Source organism: Denticeps clupeoides, chromosome 16, assembly GCF_900700375.1.
Source record: "Denticeps clupeoides chromosome 16, fDenClu1.1, whole genome shotgun sequence".
Taxonomy (NCBI): Eukaryota; Metazoa; Chordata; class Actinopteri; order Clupeiformes; family Denticipitidae; genus Denticeps; species Denticeps clupeoides.
In genome coordinates this window covers 17,904,289-17,932,201 of record NC_041722.1, presented here as the reverse complement: position 1 = coordinate 17,932,201, position 27,913 = coordinate 17,904,289, and the positions used below count along the sequence as shown (strand labels likewise).

The 27,913-nt window shown below is 48.7% G+C and overlaps 1 protein-coding gene across 2 annotated transcripts in view; it reads right to left on the bottom strand.

The window, feature by feature from the left end:
* Positions 1-27,913, bottom strand: part of ntrk3b (neurotrophic tyrosine kinase, receptor, type 3b) — an 86,389-nt gene that overhangs the window by 22,415 nt on the left and 36,061 nt on the right. For both annotated transcript variants that reach the window (XM_028956255.1, XM_028956256.1), the window contains exons 8-12: positions 25,860-26,165; positions 25,771-25,782; positions 25,048-25,103; positions 24,425-24,527; positions 281-469 (exon numbers count right to left, since the gene is read on the bottom strand). In XM_028956255.1, the coding sequence (XP_028812088.1) occupies positions 281-469; positions 24,425-24,527; positions 25,048-25,103; positions 25,771-25,782; positions 25,860-26,165 (666 nt within the window). The remainder of the gene's footprint in view (positions 1-280; positions 470-24,424; positions 24,528-25,047; positions 25,104-25,770; positions 25,783-25,859; positions 26,166-27,913) is intronic.

Here is a 27,913-nt window from a genome sequence, read left to right as displayed (position 1 = left end):
AACGACTGACGGGGTTATCTCTGCCAGCGCGGGGCTCAGTCGAACGCCTGGAGTCAGATAATTTGCCGAGGCCCATTCCCGGCTTATCCAAATCGGCTCACCGAGTGCAGGCAGAGTGCGGTGACAATGGGCGCGCCTCTCCAGCGAAAGGGGCCGCGCGGGCCAGGAGCCAATCGCCTCTGAACAACCTCAGATTCGGAAAATCCAATTCCGAGGCGGCGTGGTTTTTTGCACGAGGACCGAAAAGTTTCGTCGCATGATAGTGAAAGCGGAGACTCACAGGTGGTGGGCTTGTTGCAGTTGTGGCCGTGCCTGAAATACTGTGGATTTTCGATGACGGGGATCCGGCTCATCCCGATGACCACGGCGTCGGGACCGGCGTCCAGGGTGCATGGGGTGATGATGCCGTGGTTGACGTGATGAAGAGGGCTGGCAGAGTCTTCCTCTCCGCTGATCACCGCCACCGGGCCTGAAGAAGCAGAGGGGAAAGGCGTGGTCAGGGGGTTGTGGTTTTAGGGTGGTAGTAGCCTAGTGGGTAACACACTCGCCTATGAACCAGAAGACCCAGGTTCAAATCCCACTTACTACCATTGTGTCCCTGAGCAAGACACTTAACCCTGAGTGTCTCCAGGGGGGGACTGTCCCTGTAACTACTGACTGTAAGTCGCTCTGGATAAGGGCGTCTGGTAAATGCCGTAAATATAAATGTTTATGTTCGCCAGAACAATAATCCAAAAGGGATCTTAAAAAGAAAAACGGAATCGTGGTAACTAAAAGTTGAACTTTCATCCCTTTTTTTACCGGTGAACCTTTTTATTATCCTCCCTTTTATCACTGTAATATAATCTTATTACTGAGAATATAAGAAGACAACCGTTAAATTCTAATTTTGTGTAGGAAATAAAGACTAATTACAAATCACATTATTGCCAAAATTAACGGCTGGCCAACAGAGTGGCTCAGTTCATTAAAAAAAAGGCTAATTCCTTGGTCTAATTGCGAATCTCAAACTCGTAAATTATGCCGTTCATTACTATTTTGGGAACATAATTTGTCTGTAATTACTTGTTACTCTGTAATTATTTTGTTACACATTTGTAGTCATCACCTATTAGAAATTAACATTGTGAAGTAATTACACATATAGAACAGCGGCAGAGTTTTGAAGAATAAACCTAACGAAAATCAATGCTTAAAAATATCATCCGCTATCACTGTTTTAAAGGATTTTTGTGCGCTGCTACTCGACTTCAGCTGGTAACGTCGCGACGTACCCGGCAGATCTCAACCGAGCCGACGCGGTAGGCCTAGTAAGAGCCCGTATATCTTGGAAGCTCATTTCCTGTCCTTTAGAAACGATTTTCAAAAGCACATGCGAGTGAATGGACGGGTACATTTTAATGGGAGCAGATTAGACGTGAGAATTCTTGCACGAGAGTCAAGCGTGTAAGAGCTGGCCACCCCGGTACATGATTCAAAATGAAGCTTTCAGACGGAACGCTGACAGTTTTACGGCGAACACACACACACACACAGACACACACAGACACACATGTTCCTCGGACTGACAGATGGCTGGCGAACTAAACTTGTGGTGATAACAGATCAGAAGAAGCAGCTGAGAGCGTCCGTCTTTTGATGCGAACACGTGACCTCTGGAGCTGTTAGATGTTAGATGATGCTGGGTTCGCTGCTCAATCATTTACATTGTCAGGAACTCAGGGCCAAGCGTGGCTGCTTCAGCAGCTCCGCAGCGATAAATAACCAGTGAAATATTGCCCGAGAAAGTCACTTAATTGCACGATGCATGACAGGCAGCAACAGGTCAGGCAACGGGAAGCAGAAGTCGCGTAAAGACAGCGGCTGACGTGAGGACAGCCTCGGCGTGGCGGCGACTCCGCCCGATCCTGACGGAGGGTGCTCACCCCGTCTCGCCTCAGACGCGCCGAGCCCAGGCGCTCGTCAATATTTATGGAGCTTCGCCACAGCAGGCCACACCCAAAGTGCCTTTTGTTTACAGCGTTGTTAATTTAGAAATTTTTTTTGAAAAAAAATTCTTTTTTTTTCTTCATGTGACTCCATCTATAAAGTGAAGTGATCGTCACATGTGATACACAGCAGCACAGCACACGGTGCGCACAGTGAAATTTGTCCTCTGCATTTAACCATCACCCTGAGTGAGCAGTGGGCAGCCATGACAGGCGCCCGGGGAGCAGTGTGTGGGGACGGTGCTTTGCTCGGTGGCACCTCAGTGGCACCTTGGCAGGTCGGGATTCGAACCGGCAACCTTCTGATTACGGGGGCGCTTCCTTAACCGCTAGGCCACCGCTGCCCCATCTACTTCCCTGGCAGGTAAATCCCTCCCTGGCTGGATATGAAATCATCCCGTCTTTGGTGTGTCCTGACCCGCACGGAACAGCGCGGCTGCTCGAAAGCACCGCCATCAATAATCCGTAAAAATAAACACGCGCGTGTCTTTAAAATATATATGTGCGCGGACACCATTTTTCAGGAGCCCCATAAATAATTAGTGGGAAGACGTGCGCAGAGTGAGAGTGCAGTCATTTCGGGTGGAGGGCCGACACACACTCCACAGGCCCTCGCGCTGACACACTGCTCTCAATAGTCACATTTCATGTCAAGGACACACACTCAGAAGTAGGGCGCGCATGTGTAAATCTCAGGGGGTTTGTGTGAGTGTGTGCGCGTGAAAGACTGCTTTTGACACCAAACTACACAACACAGAGATGATTCCAATGCAACAGTTCCCTGTGTGTGTGTGTGTGTGTGTGTGTGTGTGTGTATATGCATGTATGTTGTGTGTCTGTGGGGATATTGTCACAAGTGCCATGCAAGACTCGGATGTGTTCAGGAATGCAGTTCTTTAATAAAAGTGCTGAAAAACCTTTTGGTTTGGTAGTGGGAAGTTGTCACGAGAGGATTTTAACCGCAATCACACTCAGTGTTTGATGGTTTGGGATGAATTGCATGTTGTGTTTTCTTCAACAACATTTTTGACAAAATCAATGTTCATTATCTATGACGCCATAAAAAGGAAATGCTGATAAAATGTCATCAGTTCTTATTGCCTCAAACTAGGCTAAAATAGTCATGGATACTTCTGACTAAAATAAAACTGAAATGCTCAGACTTTCTGTCAACTGAAACCCGACGAGAAGAACATGAGTAAAACATGAGTGAGGCTAATAAAAACTAAAATTATGTTTTTGACAATTGTGGGATTGAAATAATAATCTACTAGTGTGACACATTGACAGGAGGGGATTTCAATCGTCCAGAATGAGGAAGTAGGGTGTGTGTGAGCTGTCAGTCGTACCTACAGGCTCCTCCCCTTTTTGCACATAAAGAAAGAATTACACACAGTTCGTTTCTCCTCTCCAAGATACAGATAAAAATTGGTTTTATTTCTGTAAATCCTATGGACATTTTCGATGTGATGTAAGCAAACCTGCCCCAGGCACCACGTCAATTACAGTTGACTTTTTGTGCGTGCTTTTAAAGTGTATGTGCTTGTTTCTGTGCATATGCTTGTGTGTGTGACAGGTTTTGATCTCAATTGATTATTGCAGTCTGACAGGTGCCTGTGTATGTATGTGCATGTGAATTCCTGTATGCGTTGAAATATCTGTATTAGAGCGTGCATACATGCGTGCATAATGGCGAGCGTGCATGCATGTGTGTGTGGAAATGCTCGCTTTGACTGTGCTCCAGCACTGTGTCTCTCACTGGCAGCACCGGCTTGATTTCTCCTGCATACTAACAAGCCTGGCTGTGTGTGTGTGTGTGTGTGTGTGTGTGTATCCATCTCCTGCAGCGAGGGAGCTGGACTCATCCATTACAGCCCGGCCAGTAAAACAGGGGGCAGATAAAAATTGATAATGTTGCATCATCTGCGGTGACTGGCCCAGCGCTGTTATTGAACGCAGCCCATTAAACATTTACCTTTATTACCAGCGCTGAGAGAGCGGGGGGAAAAAAAATGTGTATGTGTGTGTGTGTGTGTATGTGTGTGCAAGAGAGAGAAAAATTAAAAGCGATACTAAGAAAAATGATCCATCTTTATACACAATCTCATCTTTATGTAAAGGAATGAAATGATATCATTAATAATAATGGACATTCGACGTCCCTCAGACGAGGCCAGATCCCGCACTGTGGATTGAGAGCCGGCGAGAAACAACAGATGCAGGCGGCAACAGAGGAAGGTCCTGCTGAGGCGCGTAGCAGCTTTGCTGTGGGTGAGTGGCAGCGATGCTCCGGGCCGCGCCGCAGCGCCCAAACCTGTTCCGACGGATCCGAGGCGCTCGCCCCCCACACTCAACACACACTCGCACACACACCACACGCCTCACCGTCCGACGGGCGGCAGACGTCTGACCTTCACAAGCTGACGCGCGCTACCGAAACATCTCTTACTTATTACATCAGAAATACCCTCGGAAGTATGTCATATTTTGCATGCATGCGTATCAAACAGAGAGAAAGGAACTGCATACAAATCCCAAGTAGCATTAAAAATTCTCATTAAAGTTCAAATTCTGAGATGGACAGATAGATGGATTACATGTTACTTATTGAAGAGCATGTCTAATTAACTCATGATGCCTAAAAGGAAATAAGACTATGCAGTTTCACCAATCAGATTATACTGATGATGGTTTAAAGTATTTTGATCATCCACACAAACAGTGGAGAATTTTGGTGCTGATTCCTATATAAGGAGCGTAAAACTTGAATCAAAATGTAGACCATGGGGCGTCCATCAATCATGTGGGCAGTGGTGGCCTAGCGGTTGAGGAAGCAGCCCCGTAATTGGAAGGTTGCCGGTTCAAATCCCGATCCGCCAAGGTGCCACTGAGGTGCCACTGAGCAAAGCACCCTCCCCACAAACTGCTCCCTGGGCGCCTGTCATGGCCGCCCACTGCTCACTCAGGGTGATGGTTAAATGGGGTAGAGGACTATCAGTATTTATAGCTTATGGACTTTTTAGGAATTTTATGGGTACAAACCAGAAGTGGCTGCATGCTGGAGAGGAGGAACTAACTACCCACCTCTTTTCTGACACCCCGAAGATGAACTTTCTTTATACATGAAGTTTAAAAAGGGGAGGGGCCGGTAGACATGACTGACAGCTCTCACACACATTTAAACCACCTCCTCTCAGCGGTCCAGGTGTAGCGGAGCGTCCATCTCCTCTATGTCTCTACACTCCTCATGCCCCTTACATTTGAAGGTGACCACGCCCACTACAAACACCAACGTGCAGGTAATCAGCGCTTTAATTCCACCGTTCGGATGGGTGAATTAGTGAATAGGACTTATATAATGGCAAAGAAACGCTGCCAAAAGCAAGCGGACAGGAGAAACATTTGGAAAGGTACGCCGGGGAGAAAAGGATGAAAGAGTGTAGCGATAGCGTGAGCGTGCACAGAATCGCTGACGGCGCTAGCTGGCACCGTAGCATGTGTATCCGAGTCTGGCTCAGCTCATATAGTCCTTCAGCGGGCCGGATAATGCCGCGGCGGCCTGGCAGAGCACACTCCAGGAGCAGAGAACATTCAAGGTTATCGGGGGCCGGCGAGAACACGCACCTTAATTTGCGACTCAGTAAATCAGTCACGGGCCCTCGCAGGCCCACCGGCGACTTCCTGCCCGCCCGCCTCCTCGGCCCCGCCACCGGAGCAGGGGGAATATTTAAAGGAGGGTCTGGCAGCGGCGTCCAAAAAGAACATTCCGTTCCGACGAGTCCCCGTTCCAGTCTGGGCTCCTGTATGGCCGACGCTTTCCTCGCCAGACACACCACCCGCCCAGCTACGGGTCTTATCCCGTCTTTGATCACGTTTCGGGATGCGATGTTTACACGGAGCGCGGCGTAATCCAGTTATTCATCTCCTTGCGTGGAAGGAAGAGGGTTGTTTAGACATTAGCTGTTCTGTTTGCTTCCCGCTGTTCTGAACGGGATGAGACACCTGCAGACACAAACCTGAATGCGGCTGTTCTTTCTTGAAACCCCAGTAAGTGTTTGTTCTGGTTCGGCGTAGCCGGGAACGGGGTGTTTACTTGCGCGAGGGGCGCGTAAACAGGATACTTCAAAAGGACGGAAGGTATCTGGGACAGCGGTGTGTGTAAAAGCTGGAGGATGTTGAGCTCTTCTAAAGACCCTTTACAAACGCAACACATAAAAGGCCAGCGTAAGCAGCACACTCGCACACACACGCACCGACTGAGAGGCGTGCACCGCACACTCGTCCAAAAATAGCCCTCAGACTGGATGACAATGAAAAAGTCGAATAATTACGAACAACCATTTACATTTTACATTTACATTTAAGGCATTTGGCAGACGCCCTTATCCAGAGCGACTTAGGTGGTAGTAGCCAGAAGACCCAGGTTCAAATCCCACTTACTACCATTGTGTTAAGACACTTAACCCTGAGTGTCTCCAGGTGGGGACTGTCCCTGTAACTACTGATTGTAAGTCGCTCTGGATAAGGGCGTCTGGTAAATGCTGTAAAAAAAAAACTAAAAACCTATTTGCATTTTGTTTCCGATGTAAACATTTTGAGGACCTCCAGGCAATGATTCACATCGCAAACCATTCTCGAGCCATTTCTGCAGTGCGGCAGGGCGTGGCGTCCGGCAACATGGCGGAACGGGACAGTTGGACATGGCACCGTCTGCACCGACGCAGCCCCATATGCAACAAACAGCGATGCGGCGTGTGTCCCGACACCTTCCTATCAGAACCAGCGTGGACTTTTTCCGCGATTCGAGCTACAGTGGCTCTTTTGTTGGCCCCGGCAACACAGACAGCCTGTTCTCCCCATGTACACCGGCGAGCCTTGGCCGATCGCAGCCCAGTCAATGGTTCACTGGTTTTCCGTGCTCTTGGTTGGCCCCGACCACTGCGGACTGAGAGCATCCCACAAGAGCTACGGTTCGGGAGGCGCTACGATCCAGTCGTCAAGCCATCACAACTCGGACCCTCGTCGTTTCTGATTCCAACACCGAGGACTTAAGCGCAGCCTGATGTGTGCCACCCACTGGGTAATAAATCCTATCCGCATCACCTGCAGTAACGTGATGGATTATGTGTTAATGTGCTTTTGTAAAAAGGTGTTGACTAATTTGCTTGCTGAGACTTTTGGACCCAACGAGGACCTTATGTTGTGTTCAGCACCGACTGGGAACTATCCAATTGGGAAATTTCCAATCTCTGGCTGGGAAGAAAATGTCCCCAGGAGTCACTTCCTTCTCGACCCCCCGACTTCCGCCTTTTTACATCATTCCCCCAGAAGCGAGCGCGCACAGTAAACGCCAATCCAGCAGCTCGTCTGCTAAGCATGTTCTGGAGGCAACGATGGTGTTGAAGCACTTTAATCATTGTTGCACTGAGGTCGAAAATGCCGCACTGTCAGGTTCAGGCTTCCCACTTGGTTCTGAGGTGCACCGAATGCGGCGGTAATCCTCCAACAAGTGTTGTGACCTAAATAAAGACGGAAAAAGATACTAGCGCTCGACAACAGGCTGCGTTCCCAGCGAGGAACCTGCCGAGCACCGCAGAGCCGCGCCGGGGCCACGTCATTTCGAATATAAAAGAGGACAAAAGGCGCAAATCACAATCCAGAGGCCCTCGCGGCCCGGGGGTGGTGGAAGAGGGACCCACACCGACCGGCGCTTCCAATTACGCCTCTCAACACCCCCATGGCAAAGTGCAGCTCCGAGTCCAATTTGTGGGCAGGAGGCATCTAAAAATATCGCCTTTTCAAAGCGACTCTAATCGCAGCTCAACAAACTTATGAAACGTGAAGCACCGGCGGACAGCACTGGTTTGCAACAGTCAAGAATAAATCCGTGTGTTAAATCTCTCGAATGTGCATGTGTAAGTCTGCACATTCAGGAGCGTTTTTTGATCCTGTGGTGACAACTTTTGAATAGGGTCAAAAAAATGTCTCTAAATGTCAGGTTTCATTGTTGCATTAAAATAGCGGAAATAGAATTGTGTACTTATGGATATGGCATGTTATGAAAGTGAAGTGATTGTCATTGTGAAACACTGCAGCACAGCACATTGTGACACAACAAAATGTGTCCTCTTCTTTTAACCATCTTAGTGAGCAGTGGGCAGCCATGACAGATGCCCGGGGAGCAGTGTGTGGGCACCATTCAAACCGCCAACCCTCCGATTACGGGTCTGCTTCCTTAACCACTAGACCACCAAATCACTTCCTGTTTGTATGCGTGAGAGAGAAATCACTTGTAATTAATCTGAAAAAAATGTATACAAATTCAATATTTTGCAGTCATATCATATGGAAGATGCAGAGGAGAGCTGTGTAAATGTGTTTTCTTAAAATTGGAATTATCTTATATTACATATATTTATAGAGATATATATTGTCTTGTTCTATGTTGATTTATTTGTCTGATATATACTTCAGTATATTACTATATTACAAACAATGAATCAAAAAAAGCATTCACAGTTCAACTTCTGAAAAGTATCCTAATTCCATGCTTGGCTGCAGCTGAACTTTTCCAATTAAAACCCAAAAACGAATGACCTTTTTCACCATAATCTCATTTTTGAACATGCACCAGAAAAAATATTAAAAAGACAGTAGAACGTAAATCCCCTAAAACTAAGGCAAAGAGGGTGTATAGCCCATCATAATGCTCATAGGGACATAATAATGATATTTTTAGGCAGGACAATAATACTAGTATTTAAAATGTGCAATGAATTAACATTTACACATTTATTTACATTTACGGCATTTATCAGACCTCCTTTTCCAAAGCTTACTTACAATCAGTAGTTACAGGGACAGTCCCCCCCTGGAGACACTCAGGGTTAAGTGTCTTGCTCAGGGACACAAGGGTAGTAAGTGGGATTTGAACCTGGGTCTACTGGTTCATAGGCGAGTGTGTTACCCGCTACCCAGTGTATAACCAATTATTATTCTTTACTTAAATGTTGAGTCTTTTGAGTCCCTCTTTAGTTTTCCACACTGTTATGAACTGCTTTACTACGGTAAACGATCCATTTTGATTCTCCTTCACCAACCATCTTTAAAAAAAAAAAAAAAAGTCATCTGTCACACCGAATATAACTGACGGCAGGTTTGGTTGATTCACATTACGGCAACGCAAAAATATTTGGTGTGACAGATTACTTTCAGTGTGGAACCGCGTCTACCTGCCTGGCTGTTTGTTGACACAGAACCGGTCATATCCGCCGCCTTTTCTTCTGCACGCCGCAAACAATTTCAATACCCGTGGCCATCGACAAAACACGGCTTTGATCTAAATGAAATCAGTGTTTGCCCGGTCCTGCCCCCCTCCCGCCCCGGCGGCAGGGACCTCGAGTCTTTTTGGCCCGGGATCCGCGGCGCCGCGCTAATTTCCATGCCAATGCGCCTCTGTTCAGCAGCCTGCAGAGGATGCGCACGCACATTTCTATACCCATCTGGGAATAAAAAAAGGAAAGTCACGGGGCGCGAAGGCTGGCTTCGGAACGCCGCCGCGGGCTTATCTCGTGTTTGCGCAAAGCAGACGGTTCCTGTGTGAATTTTTCAATAAACACTATCCGGCCATCGCTCATTTCAATATCTCACTTCCACAGACCTGCCTTCCGGCGCCACTGCAGAGGCCTCGCCCGGCGTCCCTCGGAATTCGGGACGAACTAATCACCTCTGCAAGTGATTGGCCCTCTCACGGCGCTGACACACCCTCAGCCGAGATATCGGGCGAGCGGAGGGCCTTCCTGAAAACGGCAGAAGTCAACAGACGCGGGGAGAGGCGGACGAACAAATTGGCCATGCGGCCATGCGATATTGAAATGAGCGGGTGGTTGTAGTCTAGCGGACCTAGAAGACCCAGGTTCAAATCCCACTTACTACCATTGTGTCCCAGAGCAAGACACTTAACCCTGAGTGTCTCCAGGGGGGGACTGTCCCTGTAACTACTGATTGTAAGTCGCTCTGGATAAGGGCGTCTGGTAAATGCCGTAAATGTAATCTCGCTGCTGCGCACAACAAGACAAACCGAGGACTTCCTTTCAACGCCTTCCACGTAGAGAAGAGAAAGTGAGAAAGTGAAGTGATCGTCACATGTGATACACAGCAGCACAGCACACGGTGCACACAGTGAAATGTGTCCTCTGCATTTAACCCATCACCCTTGGTGAGCAGTGGGCGGCCATGACAGGCGCCCGGGGAGCAGTGTGTGGGGACGGTGCTTTGCTCAGTGGCACCTTGACGGATCGGGATTCGAACCGGCAACGTTCTGATTACGGGGCCGCTTCCTTAACTGCTAGGCCACCGCTTCCCGCGCCGCACATCTGGCACGCCGCCCCGGGTCAGGCCGCTGGCAGGTGACACGTTTACAGTGTCAGACGAGGGACCTTCAGCGCCTCAATTCAGGCTTCGGGGAGCCGTGGAAGTGGGTGTCGGGTGAAGAAGAAGGGAGGGAATTAGAGGAAAATAAAAAAAAAAAGAGAGAAAAACCTCTCCTTCCCTCCCACGTGGATGTACAGCGCGTTTCTTTCAGACGGCGCATGACTCACGCCTGTTATTCACGCCACTTGTAAATGAGTGAAGAGAGAACAGAACAAACCAAACACGCCGGGGTCGAATCACAGCACCGTTTCGTCGGCGTAATCAAAAACCCCTCGCGTTTCCGCTCTCCCACTCGGGCCGAGGACTCGGCAGATTCGGGGAAAAAGGTTCCCTCGCCTGACAAGTCTCTGCATTCCACTTTTGCAGAGAAAACGGAAACGGAAAACGCTCCTTTTCCGTTCCTGCCGCCTCTAAATGCCACGCGGCTGGCCTCGCTCATCACGTTATTATTCAAGCGCTCCGGATCAAACGGGAACAAGCGGCAGCCGCGGCGCGCCAAATGCCAAACTTTCGCCTCCTGCGTGCCGTGATAGTCGAGTCGACTCGGGGGGGGGGCGACGGAGGGGCTGACTGACACAATCTGTGCGGAGGGAGACAATAAAAGAGAGACTCCCCTCCCACATCTGGGATTAAGAGCGATTAGCGACTATTTTTGGCAGGTCTGAGAACGCACCGCGCACCGCGCACGCCTGCAAATTGCTAACTGCCGAGCTAAACAGGGCCGCTAATTTGCATTCACCCACCAGTCACGAGTAAACAGGAGCGGATGCTGATGTCGAGCCTCTCCAGCGGTCGCTTCCTGCCTTCGGAGGCGAGCGTTCCGCGGTCGAGACTTCGCGGCGGATTGACGGGGTCGCGCAGGGGTCAACGGGGACCGGGAGTGGCACGGATGCCCCTTGGAGGCGCACAATTCGCCGCCGCTCGGCTCATTTCGGTTAATTGGCATCATTTGCACAGCTCAGTTTTCTTGAGTTTGTAAATTACTTTTACAATTGTCACTAATTATCGAGCGCGGCAAGTCAAATTGGACCAATTTGCTCCCAGTGGAGCAGAAAAGCAGCGCAAGTTGAATGGGAGGTTACGTGGCAAGGTGATGTTTGCCTCCAGCGAGATTCCCGCCACACTTCTTCTGTTTTACTCTGCCCATTAGCCAGGACGGCTGCTCGACACAATTCACCCTGCGATTAGCGCGCTATTACCCCAGCAACTGGACCGTGCTGTCCCCCATATGGACGCTCTCCAGGACGAGCGCGGAGAAGCCGGCAGAGTAACACGCCGCACGTTCTCCAGCTGATTCACTCGTCCTCGAATTAAAGTGCTGATATCCGGCATGTTGGTGGTCACGTTTGTGTACGCGGAGTGTAGAGAACGGAGGGAAGCGGAGGAGGAGGAGATGGACATATTGACAGGACTGTCGAGAATGAGGAAGTAGGGTGTGTGAGAGCTGTCAATCACGAAAGTGAAAGTGAGGTGATTGTCATTGTGATACACAGCAGCACAGCACACGGTGACACAACAAAACGTGTCCTCTGCTTTTAGCCATCACCCTTGGTGAACAGTGGGCGGCCATAACAGGCGCCTGGGGAGCAGCGTGTGGCTATAGTGACTTGGGAGTCGAACCAGCAACCTTCTGATTTCAGGGCCGCTTAATTACGGCCACCACTGCCCCTGAAAATAAATGAGAATCTTTCACAACCCTTGCACGACCATGAATTGAACCGGAGCTTCACCGAATCCTAACCACAGGACCACCAGGGATGCATACTGGCTCCCCCCCCTTTTTAAACTTTGTTTCTAATAACATCATTAAAGTTCATCTAGTTAGTATGTTAGCCCCTCCTTTCCAACAGCAGTCATTTCTGTTTATTTCCGTAAATCCAGAAGGCATGAATGCTGTGCCCGCCGTGCAATCCACTTTTTAAAAAGAAGACTGAATGTGGTCCAGTGATCTTTGTTCAGTGATCTTTAAAAGTCAAGTGTGGCCACACTTTGTAGGCCGGGAGCAACACTGTGCACCATGGAAATGAGGGAGCTCCGCCCCCACTGGCGTTCCTGCACAGCCCATCACCATCTCCACAGACAACCGTGTCAACTCACCATGACGATCACAGAAATTGCCTATTACAGATGACAGTTCCACTAAACCTAACCTCCCGTTTGGAAAAGATGTATTTCTCTCCCTCCCGCGCACAGAGAGAGAGAGAGAGAGAGAGAGAGAGAGAGAGAGAGAGAAGATTTTCCCTTTTCTTCTGGTACTTGCACCGCATGCTCCGATATAATCTCACCTACACACAAGACCAGAAGCGTGTGATGACCTTTACGGAACTGGACATGGCCAGACCTTCCACATGAATAATCGGGTGGAAGGGGGATGAAGTGAGTCACGCTGGCGCTGCCCCCCCCACCTCTCTTTTTGCGATTGTCACTGGCAGATTGTTGCATGACTTGACTGGCTGAGCTGCTGTTCTGTCACGTTATGCGCGGTTCTGCAAATCATCTCCATTAATCTACAATTTACTCCTGAACCCCAATGGTTTGGCAACACAGAATAAACAGCATCCCAGTAATGACTCAGAATTAAAGGAAAATATTCATCATTTTCTACTGTCTGATCAAAACCCTTCAGTTCAGAGAAATAATGATGAGAAATTAAGATCCTCTCAGATCCCCTATCATTTGTGAGATTTTTTAACATTAATACGAGTTCCCCGAGCCTGTCTATGGTCCTGCAGTGGCTGGAAATGGCAATATGCGTAAAGAGTTCTGGCCATTCTGCTTCACCATATTCAGAGCAGCAGCTCAGATGGCTGGATCTGGAATTTGGTTACCTCCTGTTTCTACATTTACATTTACATTTACGGCATTTACCAGACGCCCTTATCCAGAGCGACTTACAATCAGTAGTTACAGGGACAGCCCCCCCGGAGACACTCAGGGTTAAGTGTCTTGCTCAGGGACACGATGGTAGTAAGTGGGATTTGAACCTGGGTCTTCTGGTTCATAGGCGAGTGTGTTACCCACTAGGCTACTACCACCCTTGTTTCTCATGCTTTGTCCGCCCAGAGAATTTCCACCTTAAAAAAGCAACTCCAGAAAATTCCCAATTTTCACTCCAAAGGATTTCTGTGAATGCCCCCTTAACTTCTATAGGCTGCTCTCCTCCTCCCGCCTCTCTCCTCCTCACTACAGACACAGAAACGGCGCATTCTGGGGGAATCTCATTGTGGTAAAAGTGGCTGTAATTCTGAACCAAGGATGAATTTCAGAAAAACGCTTCAGATACAGTATTAAGGGACCAATATAAAACCAAAAAGAAATCCTGTAAGGGGGGGGTCTTTAAATTGAATGCCTGGGGCATTTAGCACCAAGACTCAAAAAGGCAAAAATAAAGAAATAAATACATTTTCGCTTATTTTTTCCAAAACAAACTTATTTATGTTTTAAAGAAAATAAAATTTGACCAAGGAGCCAATTGTCTGTTGCAACCAATGCTGCCTGTGGTGCACAGCATTCACATTTACTACCATTCATACCTCCTGTGTACTCTTTCTACCCCCCCCCGCTTGGGGACAGTGGTGGCCTAGCGGTTAAGGAAGCGGCCCCGTAATCAGAAGGTCGCCAGTTCACATCCCGATCCTCCAAGGTGCCACTGAGGTGCCACTGAGCAAAGCACCGTCCCCACACACTGCTCCCCGGGCACCTGTCATGGCTGCCCACTGCTCACCAAGGGCGATGGGTTAATGCAGAGGACAAATTTCACTGTGTCGCTGTGTATTTTGAAGCCGTTAACGCAGGGGTGGGCAAACTACGGCACATGTTTTTAATCCGGCCCGGTACAGAATTGCCCCCAGGCGCCCAGGGAGCAGTGTGTGGAGACGGTACCTTGATCAGCGGCACCTCAGAGGCGCCTTGGCGGGCCGGGATTCGAACTGGCAACCTGTTTAATTACAGGTCCACTTCCTTACCTGCTAGGCCCATCCACCACTGGCCCATCTGAGCCACTCATTTCAATGCACATGTCCTCGTAAATATTAAGACTGTGGTGCCTTTTTATGTTTATGTCTGATGTGTATGCATCTGGTGCTGGCATGGCACGTCTGTCCATTTTTAAAAGTTTCCCCGTGTTTGAGGTTTACGATGAAGTCCGGCCATCCTCCATCCTCCGGTCAGCAGGGCCGCCTTCGTCAGGCCCGAGAGGAAGCGTGGGCTCTTCTCCGCGTCCTGAGCTCAGCACATCCACGGCCAGGCGGCCCGTTTGCTTTGTTCACTTCAGTCCTGCCCCCCAGGGGGCTCCCGCCCACCCACGCGTGCATCAGCAATGCGGCCTTCGAATCCAGCCGAAATAAAACAATGAATGCGGGAATACGGAGAGCAGCTTGCACGAATGGGATTCTCATGGCAACAAGATGGTGCAGAACGAGCGTGTTCGTAACGAACGTTTTAAAAAAAGAAAAGAGGACGGCCTGAGCACTTGGCCGGGCCGCCGGTTCCATATACGGAAGATCATGGGTGCAAAATCCGTACTTGTCGCTTTAGGACTTGGAGAAGTGTTTACAATGACGAGACCTTAATAATCCTATAAAACGCGGAAGCCGGTTAATGAGCGGTTAACGGGGTTAATCAGCGAACCATGTGGATTTTATTCCCTACGTCACGTCTGGAATCCCCCAGCGGGCTCCAGGATGCACAATGCTAATGAGAATTTTCGCCAAAAAACAAACAGGTATTAATCCGTGACGGCGAATGTGGTGCAGACAGGAGAAGGAAAACCGGAGCCGTAAATTCGGCGCGGCGGCGATGAGAGAGAATGATGCGACGCCGTAAGGGAGAAGGGACGTTCTGATTCATCTATCCATTTTTAATAAACTGTACAAGCGATGGCTCATAACACCGCGGCGCAGTGACGGACGCCGACGGCGGCGGCGGCGCTACGAAGTCTCCGCTCCGGGTGACAGGAATATAAATTTGTCTCCCGAAGAATTCCGCCAATTTGAAGTTGTTTTGGGGGCGACACGCCGCTCTAAATCACATTAAATTGCGGCGAGGATTGAGGGATTGGGCCGCTTCAGCCATGAAATTGATTTAGCGTGGCGCCTTTGACCGGCCAATGATGACCCCTCGGCCCTGTTCGGCACCGGGCCCCATTTCCATTTCACGCAGCCGGGGGAAAAAAGCGGGGGGCCGAATGATGTGCAAGCGCGCCGTTGCTCTAATTCAAACCATGCTTCTCCGCGAGAGGTCAAGTGTGCAAAAGAGAACGCGGGCGCCAACGCTGGCGTTGGTGCAGCCATCCACCTGTCACCGTGGCCTCCAGACAGGTGAAGGAGCAGAACATATGAAAAGAGGAACTCGATTACGGGGGACATTTTGTTGGAGGGTTTGGGTCACTTCAGATTCATACAGAGTGAGTTGTTAAGCGATCGCATTCGCCTGATGATAAAACATTTGCTTTCTTCCAGGATGACCACAGGACAAGTTAATGTGCCAGGAAAAAACATCCAGATTCCATTATGGGCATCTGATGGAAGACTGAATCTGAATGAGGAGACCACACTGATGAGAACATGCTTTTACAGTGATCCTGTAGGCTTTCATTTCATTAATTCCTGGTTAAGTGAAGTGATCGTTATTGTGAATCACTGCAGCACAGCACACGGTGACACACCGAAATGTGTCCTCTGCTTTTAACCATCACCCTTGGTGAGCAGTGGGCAGCCATGACAGGTGCCCGGGGAGTAGTGTGTGGGGACGGTGCTTTGCTCAATGGATTGGGATTCGAACCGGCAACCTTCTAATGACGGGGCCGCTTCCTTAACTGCTAGGCCACCGCTGCCCTTGGCAAATGGGACTGTCACGGGTGGGCTGGACATGGCGATGAAGGAGGACGATTTCATGCGACAGGGGTTTAATACAAACTACACACGACAGGGGAACATCTACACGCAGAATAACCCGAGTGGACGCAGACGATCTACGCCCTGCTGAGATCCAGGGAGCCCTGGATGGTCGGGAGGACGTCTGCTCCACAGATCCATGTTCAAGATTCCATGTATGGACGTCCCCCGACGCCGCCGTCTCCTCCGGATTCCAGCGCCGCACCTCCGGTAATCGCCAGTTCCCCGCCATGATCCATGTCAGGTTTTTATCGGTTCCCGATAAAAGGAAGCGGCCCCGTCATTAGAAGGTTGCCGGTTCGAATCCCAATCCATTGAGCAAAGCACCGTCCCCACACACTACTCCCCGGGCACCTGTCATGGCTGCCCACTGCTCACCAAGGGTGATGGTTAAAAGCGTGACAGACTCTCTGAGGCCTACGAAAGCTACCATGGGGTCAAGAGGATCTGTCACACTGTCCATGTTCCCCCTGGCGATTCCGGAGGCGGGGAGTACCAACGAATCCGTGCGCAGTTCAGGTGCTCCCGGCCTTAACCGAGACGAGGGAGGCGGCAAACTTTCCAGCGGGGCGTGCCGGAGTGATGGTGCCTGCGGACGGCGGACAGGATGCCGGTCCCCCACGGACGAGCCGTGCTTTGGCCCGGGCCTGACGCCGCCGGTGCAGGACTGCCGCCACTCGTCCTTATGGACTTCTCCTCCCTTTCATGGACCATTTTGTTGTGCACTCCCAGGTGGTAGTGCCTTTTGAGGGGGGAGTACTGTCATGATCCGGACCGGCAGGGGTTACTCCGGATCCGGAGTCCGGACCGGAGTTTCATGTTAGTCCTGTGTAATGTTCCCTGATCGTGTTCACCTGTTGTCTATTTATATAATTGTATAAAACTATCGTGGTCGTGGTCGGGTCATTGTGCGTGTTCATGTTCCCTTGTCTCGTGTGTAGTCTGTATTAAACCCCTGTCCTGTGAAATTGTGCGAATGCGTCCTCCTTCATGCCATGTCCAGCCTACCCGTGACAGGGACTTTAAAAGGACTTTGGTATGACTTAGTGCTCAATTTGCACCCAATAGTTGGAACACAAACACAACAATGAGTTCCATTTTCTAACATTCATTCATCTCAAAAATGTCTCCCCGGTTTCTGTTTTCATTCAGTGAAGCACTTTCAATGCCCAAATTTCAACCTCTGCATTAGCGTCCGTATGAACGGAAGCTAAATAACGAGTTTTTGCAAAATAGTGCAGAGCTGAAGGCACCAGGTGTGACGTATAAAACTGTGAATCCAACCCGTAGCTGCAATTCCCACTGGAGCCATGTTGGGATAATAGAGCCCACGGTACCAGGTCACCAGGGGATGAATCAACAGGTCAATTTTACATTTTTACTCTCGTTCCCACGGTGTGAGTTGCCGCACACCAGCTTGTTTGGGTTTGTAATTCTACATCCTACATTCTACATTTTTTTCCCAGTCTGATCAAGTTCAAATTCTTCATGTCGATGTCTAACATCAGCGTTCAGGTGCTTACTTATTAGTTAAATATGTCCTCATCTACTGAGTGCAAATTGAGCACTAAGTCCCAATAAGTCGGTTTTGCCATCTGGCAGCCATCTTGGTAATGCCAGCTATTTTGGGGTAAATGTGAATGGGGACAGTGGGGGACATAAAAAACATGGGTCCTGAAATAAGCTTTAAAAAGTTCTAAAACGAACAGCGCAAGAACTCTATTTGAAGAAAGTGTTCTCAGTTAACCTTGCTGTAAAGCAGAAGCTTTTCTTTTATGTGCAAACAGACAGTATCTTGCAGGCTCTTGACATCAATTTCTAGTCCTCATTATTTAAGCGGTGTGTCAACTCCCTTATAACGTCTCTGGTTATAAAGTAATTATAATTAATAGCCAGAACCTTCTTACGGAAGAGGATCCTGCGCATATGCTGCTCCCAGGGGTTCCGGCGTTCCTGCAAGCAGAGATCAGCGGCGGAGCAGGCGTCTTTAATTCTTTATTTATGTCTTCCTGAATCAGCAGGGCCATCTTTGCGCATCACTATCACCCTTCTGGGCAGAAGCGCAACGCTGAATAATTAAGCAGTCGTGATTACACAACAACGGCTCCTCGTCCCGCTTCATTTTAAGTGACACTCATGAAACATTAAGAGGGATTTTCTTCTGCCGAATTCCACCTCTTTTAAAGCTCCAGGGGTTACAAGCTTAATAGGAAAGCAGAGTGGGCCGAAACAATGGCCAAAGCGCAGGTCCGGCCCAAAGTGTGTTTGAAGCTATTGTGTGACCCGGTGAGGAGGAGAGGGTGCTGAGGAGTCCATTAAAAACCAACGTTTTATTAATCCATATGGAAATTAATTTACCACCGTTTCGTATGGGAAAACTCATTACAGTACTTACAACATGTGCAGAAATGATATCCGGCCGCTTTTAATTCACTGTCCTCGGCCCCCTTAATGCTCTCCATCTGACTTGTAAAGTGGGCGCATTTACATTTTATTCCTGCGCTCCCTGCACTGGTGGCGAGGGATCGCCGGGGCGAGCCGTGTCAGATGTTCGGATGTTCCAGATCACGCCTTTATTTCCCGGGTTGTGATCCTAGACACTTCCCAGGATGTAACTATTCTGCAGCCAGTCGCCAGAAGATGTGCTTCTGACACGGCGTGCTTTTTAAATACAGTTAATACATGTATTTACTGTAATTACTGATAACCTTATTTATGGCAATAAATAGATGCTGCCTGCTGCCTGCACTACAACATATAAAGTGCACTTCCAATATATTATATGAACATATAGAATTTCATGTCTGTAAGGATGTCCATAGACATAATCAAAGTTATATTCTTGCAATCTGGAAAGAAGGCAAAATTTGACTTGATTTACTCGCATTTGGAGAGCAACGTTGTCGGTGATCCAGAATGCACTGCTGAAGAATCTGAACAGACACTAATGTGAAATGTGTCTGTCACCGGTTGACATACAGCAATTCCATTTAGTAAATAATTCATTTTTCCCATACAGCCGCTTATAAGCTATTTTTCATTCAACGTTCTCTCCCACTTCATCTGCAGTTGTATGCAAATGATGCTTCTTTATCATTCCGGTTGTGTCGTGGCTGAATATTTATACAGTTTGGAGGTAGCAGGCCCGGTGCTAGACTGCACAACATTCCACGGATCCCACCGAATCCCACCGAATCCCATCCACCGCTGCTCTGCTGTTCACAGATAAGTGGGCCCAAGAGGAGAAGAGGCAGTTTAGCGCCATCTTGTCTTTCCGCCTCGCGCTCCGTCCGTGCGCTTTTGATATACGCGTCTTTTGGCGAGCGCGCCGACATTCACCTAAATCGCCAAGGTGCTTTCGCTGCGCCGGCTCGTACATCAAGGCCAGTGGAACTTCGGCAGATCACAGCTCCACTTACCGCTGCGATAACGAGACAATGTTAGCGTTCGTGCGCTGCCAAGGTCGCCATATTTCAGACGCCGTCTGCCCGCCTGAGGATTTGGGCTGTCAGGGGCGTCAGCGTCACCAACCACTCACCAAAGCATCGGCATTTTTTTGTAGCCCTGATGCTAAGCGAATTTCCAACATTAAAACAAAATATCATACAAATGATCATTCGTAGATGTCCAATTGCAAACAGCCATTTAGGCTGATTGAGGGACAAGTCTTTCTATGAAGAACACAAGGCCACACTGTCTCAGTTGCTGTCACAAAAACGTGTTCATTTTCAGATGATTCATTAAGACATTTATCTTTGTGACAGAGGCCACGTTGCATAAAAACCATACAATAGCCAGAAATTTGAAAACCGCATCAACGTTTTAATAGATCTGAATGGTGGTAGGGTGGTAGTAGCCTAGCGGGTAACACACTCGCCTATGAACCAGAAGACACAGGTTCAAATCCCACTTACTACCATTGTGTTCCTGAGCAAGACACTTAACCCTGAGTGTCTCCAGGGGGGGACTGTCCCTGTAACTACTGATTGTAAGTCGCTCTGGATAAGGGCGTCTGGTAAATGCTGTAAATGTAAATGAATAAAAAATAATAGATATGGTGAAAAAAACAATACTCAGTGTACCTTTACCATGATATTCCATTTCTGTTCTTTTTCATGTCATAAGATTGACAATAAAACAAAAGTCCACGATCCGAAGAGCATCTACTTGCAGGATTTGTCCTATACAGTCAACATGTGGTTGGGGTTGAAGGTGAACGTTTTACCTTCATTATGAAGAATGATGACTCCTTTCACCATGTTCTGATTATTTTGAGATGCACAAATACACCCACCTATCACACTGAGTGCTGTAGTTTGGAAATGTCCCAAAAACCGCCCTCAAACCGACCCGGACCCATCCAGAAGGACAAGAGTCCCACTTCAGTCGGCTCAGCGGTTTTAATTCTGTCGTACCTCCGCACAGGAAGTGGGTTCAAGCTGCTGCCCCGTTCTCATGGCGAGCAAAACAACTGTCATGACAAACGGAGGCAGAGCGTGCGTCACGCAATAAAGCAGAGTTAATCTCTTTCTAAATACTAACCTGCTGGCGCACAACGGGCTTCCAGGCTGACGGACTGTGCGCGAGAACGTAATTGCGGTAAAAATACATATTGCAGCTCCTGCAACAGGAAAAGTTCTGCAACAGAACAGACCAAATCCGCCATCATTTTAAAAACGTTGTTTGTGTCCCACTCCCAATTTAAACTGATGGAATCTGGAAACCAAGGCGTAAACCGGGAGGTGGGGCTTCCATGGACCAGATTAGTTCCAGCGCTCCATGGACCACATGGACCTGCTGTGTTGGAGATGCTCTGATCCAGTCGCGCAGCATCTACTCCCTGTCAAGGTCCTTCATATGCTTACACTTGTCCATTTGTCCAACTTGAAGAACTGCTTTCTTGCTTGCTGTCTAGTATATGCCATATCTCGGCACCTACAACTGTATCGTAAATGTTCTTCCCTTCACCTTTCCATGGTTTAAAAGTTGTGGCTGGTCCAGACAGCACCTCCAGTCCAGCGTGCAACGCTCAAACCACCTCAAACTCAAGCTGAAGAAAAATATCACACGGCCACGAAGTTTAATAAATAATAAAAACATGCATTATGCATCCGTGTTTTGGCCGCGCCAGTCTGAGCAAGGCACAGCGGGCCGTTCCTGACCTTGTTTCTTGCCACAATCTGGAACTTTCTGCACTCAGGAAGTCCTGGGACTTCGCCGTGGCGATTAAAGGGAAAGGCAGGCCGAGGCTTTCTACTCAACGGGAAAGAGTCCAGAAAGTGGGAACGTCCCATGAGGTGAGGGGTCGAGAGGAATGTGGATCTGATGCAACATGCAGCTAACCGCCATGTCGGCGCTCATGGTGGTCAGTTTTCTGTGTTTTCCTTTGTTCTGTTTTTTTTTACATTTTTGCTTTTTTTTTCTTCCTCTGTTCTCTCACTTTAATTCTTAGGATGTAACAAAAGGCGGTAGAGCCATCCAGAAGAAACTCATGTATCTTTAAAGCATATGAAATATGAATAAGAGAAAGGTTCTTGGGATCAGCTTCTCTTGTAGCACTGGACGGAAAAAAAAAAAAAAAGCGAGTGTGCAGATGAGAAAAACGGGATGGAAAAAGATATAAATCACAGGCACGAGCTGGGAAGGAGACAATGCATGTCAAGCCTGCGCGTTACTGCAGTGTGCAGCTGCATGTTCCCACGATGCAACTTGCATTGATTCATTCGATTATTGTGTTGTATGTGCATTAGTCCAGTCGGCCCTCGTCAGAATTCATTTTTACAGTGCAGGACCGGGTTATTGTTGGGGCAGTGGTGGCCTAGCGGTTATGGAGGCGGCCCCGTAATCAGAAGGTTGCCGCCAAGGTGCCACCGAGCAAAGCACCGTCCAAACACACTGCTCCCCAGGCGCCTGTCATGGCTGCCCACTGCTCACTCAGGATGACGGTTAAAAGCAGAGGACACATTTCGTTGTGTCACCGTGTGCTGTGCTGCAGGGTGTCACAATGACTTTTTTTATTAGCACTGGACTGGACGCCGGGGAGATGCTCCACACAGGCCCCGGCCAGAGCTCATCATTTCTGCAGATCCCCGCTGGTCACCGGCGGCTGACAACACTTTTACCAACAACCTCTCGCTACAGCAGCAACGAAATGAACGGGCTCAGAAAACCAGATTAAGTCGGCTGGGGCACCGAACGGCGCGAGAGGAGGAACGCCTAAGAGCCCTGAGAGGCGCGGCATTAAGAAAACAGGCATTGCGAGCCGTGGCCGTGAGGCAACACAAACTGCCTTGCCACAACAGCGGCAGCTCCAGGCCTCCCTCCTCCGAAAATGACTTGCACCGCATCTTATCTGACAAGTCGCAGGAAATAAATGGCCAGAAGTAGAAAAGCATCTTCGGGGAATATCATATTACATCGGCGGTAATTGTATAAAGATTACAACATCAGGGCGCTGCAGCACTCGGGTTTCAGGAAGCCTTGGCTTCGGGGCCTGTACGTCTTTGTAGGGGGAAAGTAATATTGAAAAAAAAAAAAAAAAAAAAAAACTTTATTTAGATGACAGATAATTGGGTTCGATATGAATGAGTGCATCGCATTTCCGACAGAAATTCATCAACTGGTTCGGAGACCTGTGGTTACTTCTCTGTCTGGCTCAGCTTTCAGGGTAAATAAATACGCTGTGGGCTTTGGCAGCGGTGAAGCCAAATCTTTCTTAAAGAGTAAAGAAGAATACATCAGGAGCGGCGAAGAAATTATTTATCGATACCATTTCAGCTGCAGAAAATTAAGCACTAATACACAATTGGGACAAAATCGACATTAAATCAGCGCCTCAGAGCCTATTTTGGACCATTGTGGCACAACCGGAAGTCCTGCTATTATTTATGAATGGCTGCAGCAATCATGACTCAGAACTTCAGATTGAGTGTTATGGCTAAATTGTGACATTCAGTGACCAGAGAAGCTGGTTGAGACTAATTTCTGATTAAAGATTCTGTTTGTCTTCAAAAAAAAAAACAATATTACAAACACCAGAGCAGAGAAATCAATCCTGCAGCGGTGGCGGGAGGAAAAATCCATCACCTGCAGCGGGCCGGTCGGGTGGCGCACACTCACAAAGGCACGGCTGAAATCAATTGGATCTACTGTGGCAGGACACCTCATGGTGGGGGACTTAATCGGAATCCAAAGGACCCTAACAGGAAAATATAATCATTTTATCGGGCGCCGGAGAATAGACTGCAATGAAACCGCGAGCCGAAAAAAAGGAGCTGGAGTGATTTAGTGAAGAAAGAATCCAATACTCCTCATCAGGGGTAATAGCTTGTTCCGGGGGGCGTCCGACTGCAGGGGCACTCCCTCGCCATGGCAAGACGTGGCCTTGACGTCATTATCAGGACATTTGGCCTTTGATGGTAACCGGATGCAATGAGCCTCTTGGTAACAAACTCACAGATTCATGTTTTGCGGGGCTCTCCTGCGAGAGCATTTTGCATTGCGGAAGATGCATGGTTTTAATTAAACGTCCGAATCTGTGAGAAATTATATTTTACTGTGAGATTTTCCCGGCTAAATAGCATAGAACTACGGAGTGAATTGAAAATAAAATCCTCGGGTTCCCGAAGGGGAGCGTAGGGCTGATTGTTTATCCCCCACCCCAATGTCTGACCAGAACAGCTGCCACTGAGCAAACACAGCATCCATTTGGGCACAAGCAGTATCAGTGCAGTGCCAGAGAGGGGCGGGGCGGAGCTGCTGGCAGCCCCGCCTCCCCCTTCGAGCCCTGGCCTGGCCACGAGGCGTCCGCCTCCCATTCCTACCAGAGAGGACGGCATGGGGCCTGGCAGGCGCTGCGATACGCCAATACACTGAGATAAGCAACGTCTGGACGTGGCCCAGGATCAAATCCAGCGACAACACAAATCCATATCAGTGACACGGAGCGCCTCTGTGTGACCAGCGCCAAACACTCTCATAACTTATCAAGCGAGACATCTTCACAGCCAACGATGAATGCACGGCACTCATGGCGCATGGCGATGCTGCCCATATAGGATGTTGCTGCCTGCCAACCCCCACCCCCTGCTGAACAAAGCGTCCGCTTACCTTTCATGCCAAACTTGGAGCGGCGGCCATATTTGTTAATCAGGACGAAGAGCACGATGAGGAGGACGCAGGCGAAACCAGCCAAGCCCACTGCAATGGACACCTAGGACAAGGACATCAGTCTTCAAATGAAACCGTCATCATTAACAACTAAATCAAGAGTTCTAAAACATGCCAGAAACTACAAACGAGAAAAGAATTATTTTCAGTTATTAATAAAGCATTAAGTGACTTAAGCATTAATATATGGATTTGTGCATTTAAATACTCGATACTGATTGGCTGGTGGTTGTGGCTCTGGATGAAGTGATTTCTCATATGCAAAATCCTTCAATGCACAAAATGCACAAATTCGAACCAGCAACAACAAAAACCATGATGAACAATTGTTCAAATCAATTCGGTTTGTTAGCATGTTACAGTTGCCGGGCAACATATGAGCAAGGCTAACCCAAAATGCACCTCCTGGTGTGATGTAAAAAATTCAAGTGATATGCAGTCAATGTTATAATGTCACGCTTATAATACATTTAATCTATTTAATCGCATGGCTGTATGTGGCTCAGCCAGTCAGATTTTGGAACAGCTAAATCAGCGGTTCTCCCCGCAAACATTTCACTCACCCCGAAAGAATCCTCCTCCGGGATGTTGGCCACATCATCGGGAGGCGTGGGGATGCCTGTGAGGCAGGGCAGAGAACAGAACAGCGCCGTGAATCACATTAAACGGCGAACCTCTCGTCCCCCGGCCCCCAGAAATCTCCCGCTCGGGCCGGCGGCTGATGGAAAAATGAAGTGTGAAGGCACGGCTCTCGAGATCAGAGAGTAATTGCGGACCGGCTAATTGGCCCGCGGTGGAACGAACGGCGCGGCCGCCCCAGCACAAGGCGCCTCTCCGCCACGCTCAGTGATAATTAGAATCACTTTGGCACCTCCGCTGAACTTCCCGCACCCTCCTCCAGGAACGGTCACGACAGCCGCAGACGATGCTCCGTTATCCCGGGCGAACCGCGGCGGGGCGTGCTCCCCTCTTCCCTCGGCCCGCCGGTGTGCAGAGGGGAAGTGGAGTGGCACCTCGGACGGAGATGTAAATCTTCATTACGGCAGACGTAGCCAAGGTCACCGGCCAGGTAGCCGCAGTCTTCGTCGGGGCAGCGGTGAATGATGCCGGAAAGGCGGCGAGGGAGCATCGCCCAGCCAAGGGCAAAGGGCCCTGCCAACCCCCGAGTGAACGCTGTGTACGAAAACCATTTCTGCCGCGCGCACTAACGATAACCAAATAACACTAGAAATAAAACCAAATTCTCCAGCATCCGTGTAATGGGTTTTGTGGAAGTAAAGTCTCACCGTATTCTTGATCTGCAAAAAGAGAAGAGACAATAAGTGAGTGAGATTTGCGTCACTGTGCTGTGTGAAAATGAAGGCCGGAGACTCACCTTCATCCTCGGGGAACGGGGCCTCGAGGAAATGGCCAAAGACCGTCTTCGAGGTGCTGCCCAGCGGATTGCTGGCCACCAGCGTGTAGTTCCCGTTGTTGTAGTGCGTGGGGTTCTTGAAGTTCAAACAGCCCTCCACAAAGTCCTTGTAGTTCTCCAACTCGGTGCGGACGTAGTTGCTCTGGAAGATCTCCTTGTCGTTGTGGAACCAGCGCAGGGTGGGCCGGGGGTTCCCGCGCACGGTGAACTCAATGCAGGTCTCGTGGCGGTGCTCCGGTTCCTCCAGTTTCCATATGCTGGGGGGGACTGTCGAGAAGACATCACCACAGTTTCAAATGCAGAACCCGTCTTTCATGATAAGATCTTCGCAGCCCATGTTCTGTTTTTTTTGGGATGCCACATATGTTGTCGGGCAGTTAGGCTGATGACTAAACCGTTCCTCGTCCCTTGCGCCTGTCTCCCTCACTACAGAACGTCCTCATGTGCCATTGTTCTTGGTCTTGTCTCATGTGGTTGCGCATTTTTTTTTTTTTATGTATGTCCAGTCACGCACGTTGGCATGGTTGCCCGGGTGAATGGGCGTAAATATACAGTATATGGTCCTGGTCAGTGTCCACCAATGTCCAAGTTGGTGTGACTCGGATTCCTGGCTTTTATCCCACCAAAAGGGAACTAATCTTCATCCCAGTAGATTCTTCACCTCATAGGGATCTTGCTATCTACCAATCCCCAAAAACCCCATAAAAGACAAAATATTTTTTATTTGAAGGATATATTCATGTTTGATGTTTGAGAGTTATAACAAGTGAAGGATTTACACCCTCTGCCCCCCACCTAATCCTCAATGGTTCAGTCCAGCGATCTGTTTCTCAGATGGGAGGCGCTGCGAGGTGCAGAGCGGCATGTATATAGCTGTCTGGTGAGTTTTTAATGCATTCAGTTGTGTTTTTTATGCATTAAAACTGGTTATTGATCACTACACTTGTTCAACAAGCACAACACGGGACATGTAAAGCTACAGTTCAGTCTGGCCTGTTTCACATAGACAACATATATTGTTAGCTGAATGTGTTTATATTAATGCTGGGTTAAGAGAGAAAGATATTTAATATTATATGAGACATTTAAGAAAGTGTCAGCAGCACATGAAAGAATGTTTTTTTTATGTCCCCCTCTGGAATTACTCTATTGTCCCCCCAACCACGATGAAGGATTTTCGCCCCGGCTACCAGAACAACTCGCAAATCTCTCCTTCAACAACTGCATGCAACCTTGGAGTAATGATCGTAATAATATAATAATAAAGTGAAGTGATTGTCACCTGTGATACACAGCAGCACAGCACACGATGCACACTGTGAAATTTGTCCTCTGCATTTAACCCATCACCCTGAGTGAGCAGTGGGCAGCCATGACAGGCGCCCAGGGAGCAGTGTGTGGGGACGGTGCTTTGCTCAGTGGCACCTCAGTGGCACATTGGCGGATCGGGATTCGAACCGGAAACCTTCTGATTAAGGGGGCGCTTCCTTAACCGCTAGGCCACCACTGGCCCAACTAGACAACCAACTCTCCTTCTCGACTCACATCACCAATCTTTCCCACTCATGTAGATTTCTTGTCTACAAAATCTGTTCACACAGGCCCTCCAGATATTTGTTCACCTAGAGTTACTGGATTACTGTAACTCCCTTCTAGCAGGTCACCTCTGAATGCCATCTGACCTCTAATACAGAATGCAGCAGCACAACTGGTCTTCAACCTTCCCAAATTCTGTCCTATGTCCCAGTTGGTGTGTCTCAGATTCACATCTCAAAGTCCTGTGTCCAAGTTGGTGTGACTCGGATTCCTAGCTCAGTGTCCTCTGTCCAAGTTGGTTGACTCGGATTCCTAGCTCAGTGTCCTGTGTCCAAGTTGGTTTGACTCGGATTCCTAGCTCGGTGTCCTGTGTCCAAGTTAGCACAACTCGGATCATAGTCCATGTTTTACTTTCCAAATTTTCCAAGTTTTCCATTGGAATATGAACAGCAAGTGGACTTCAGGAAAACAGGGTCATC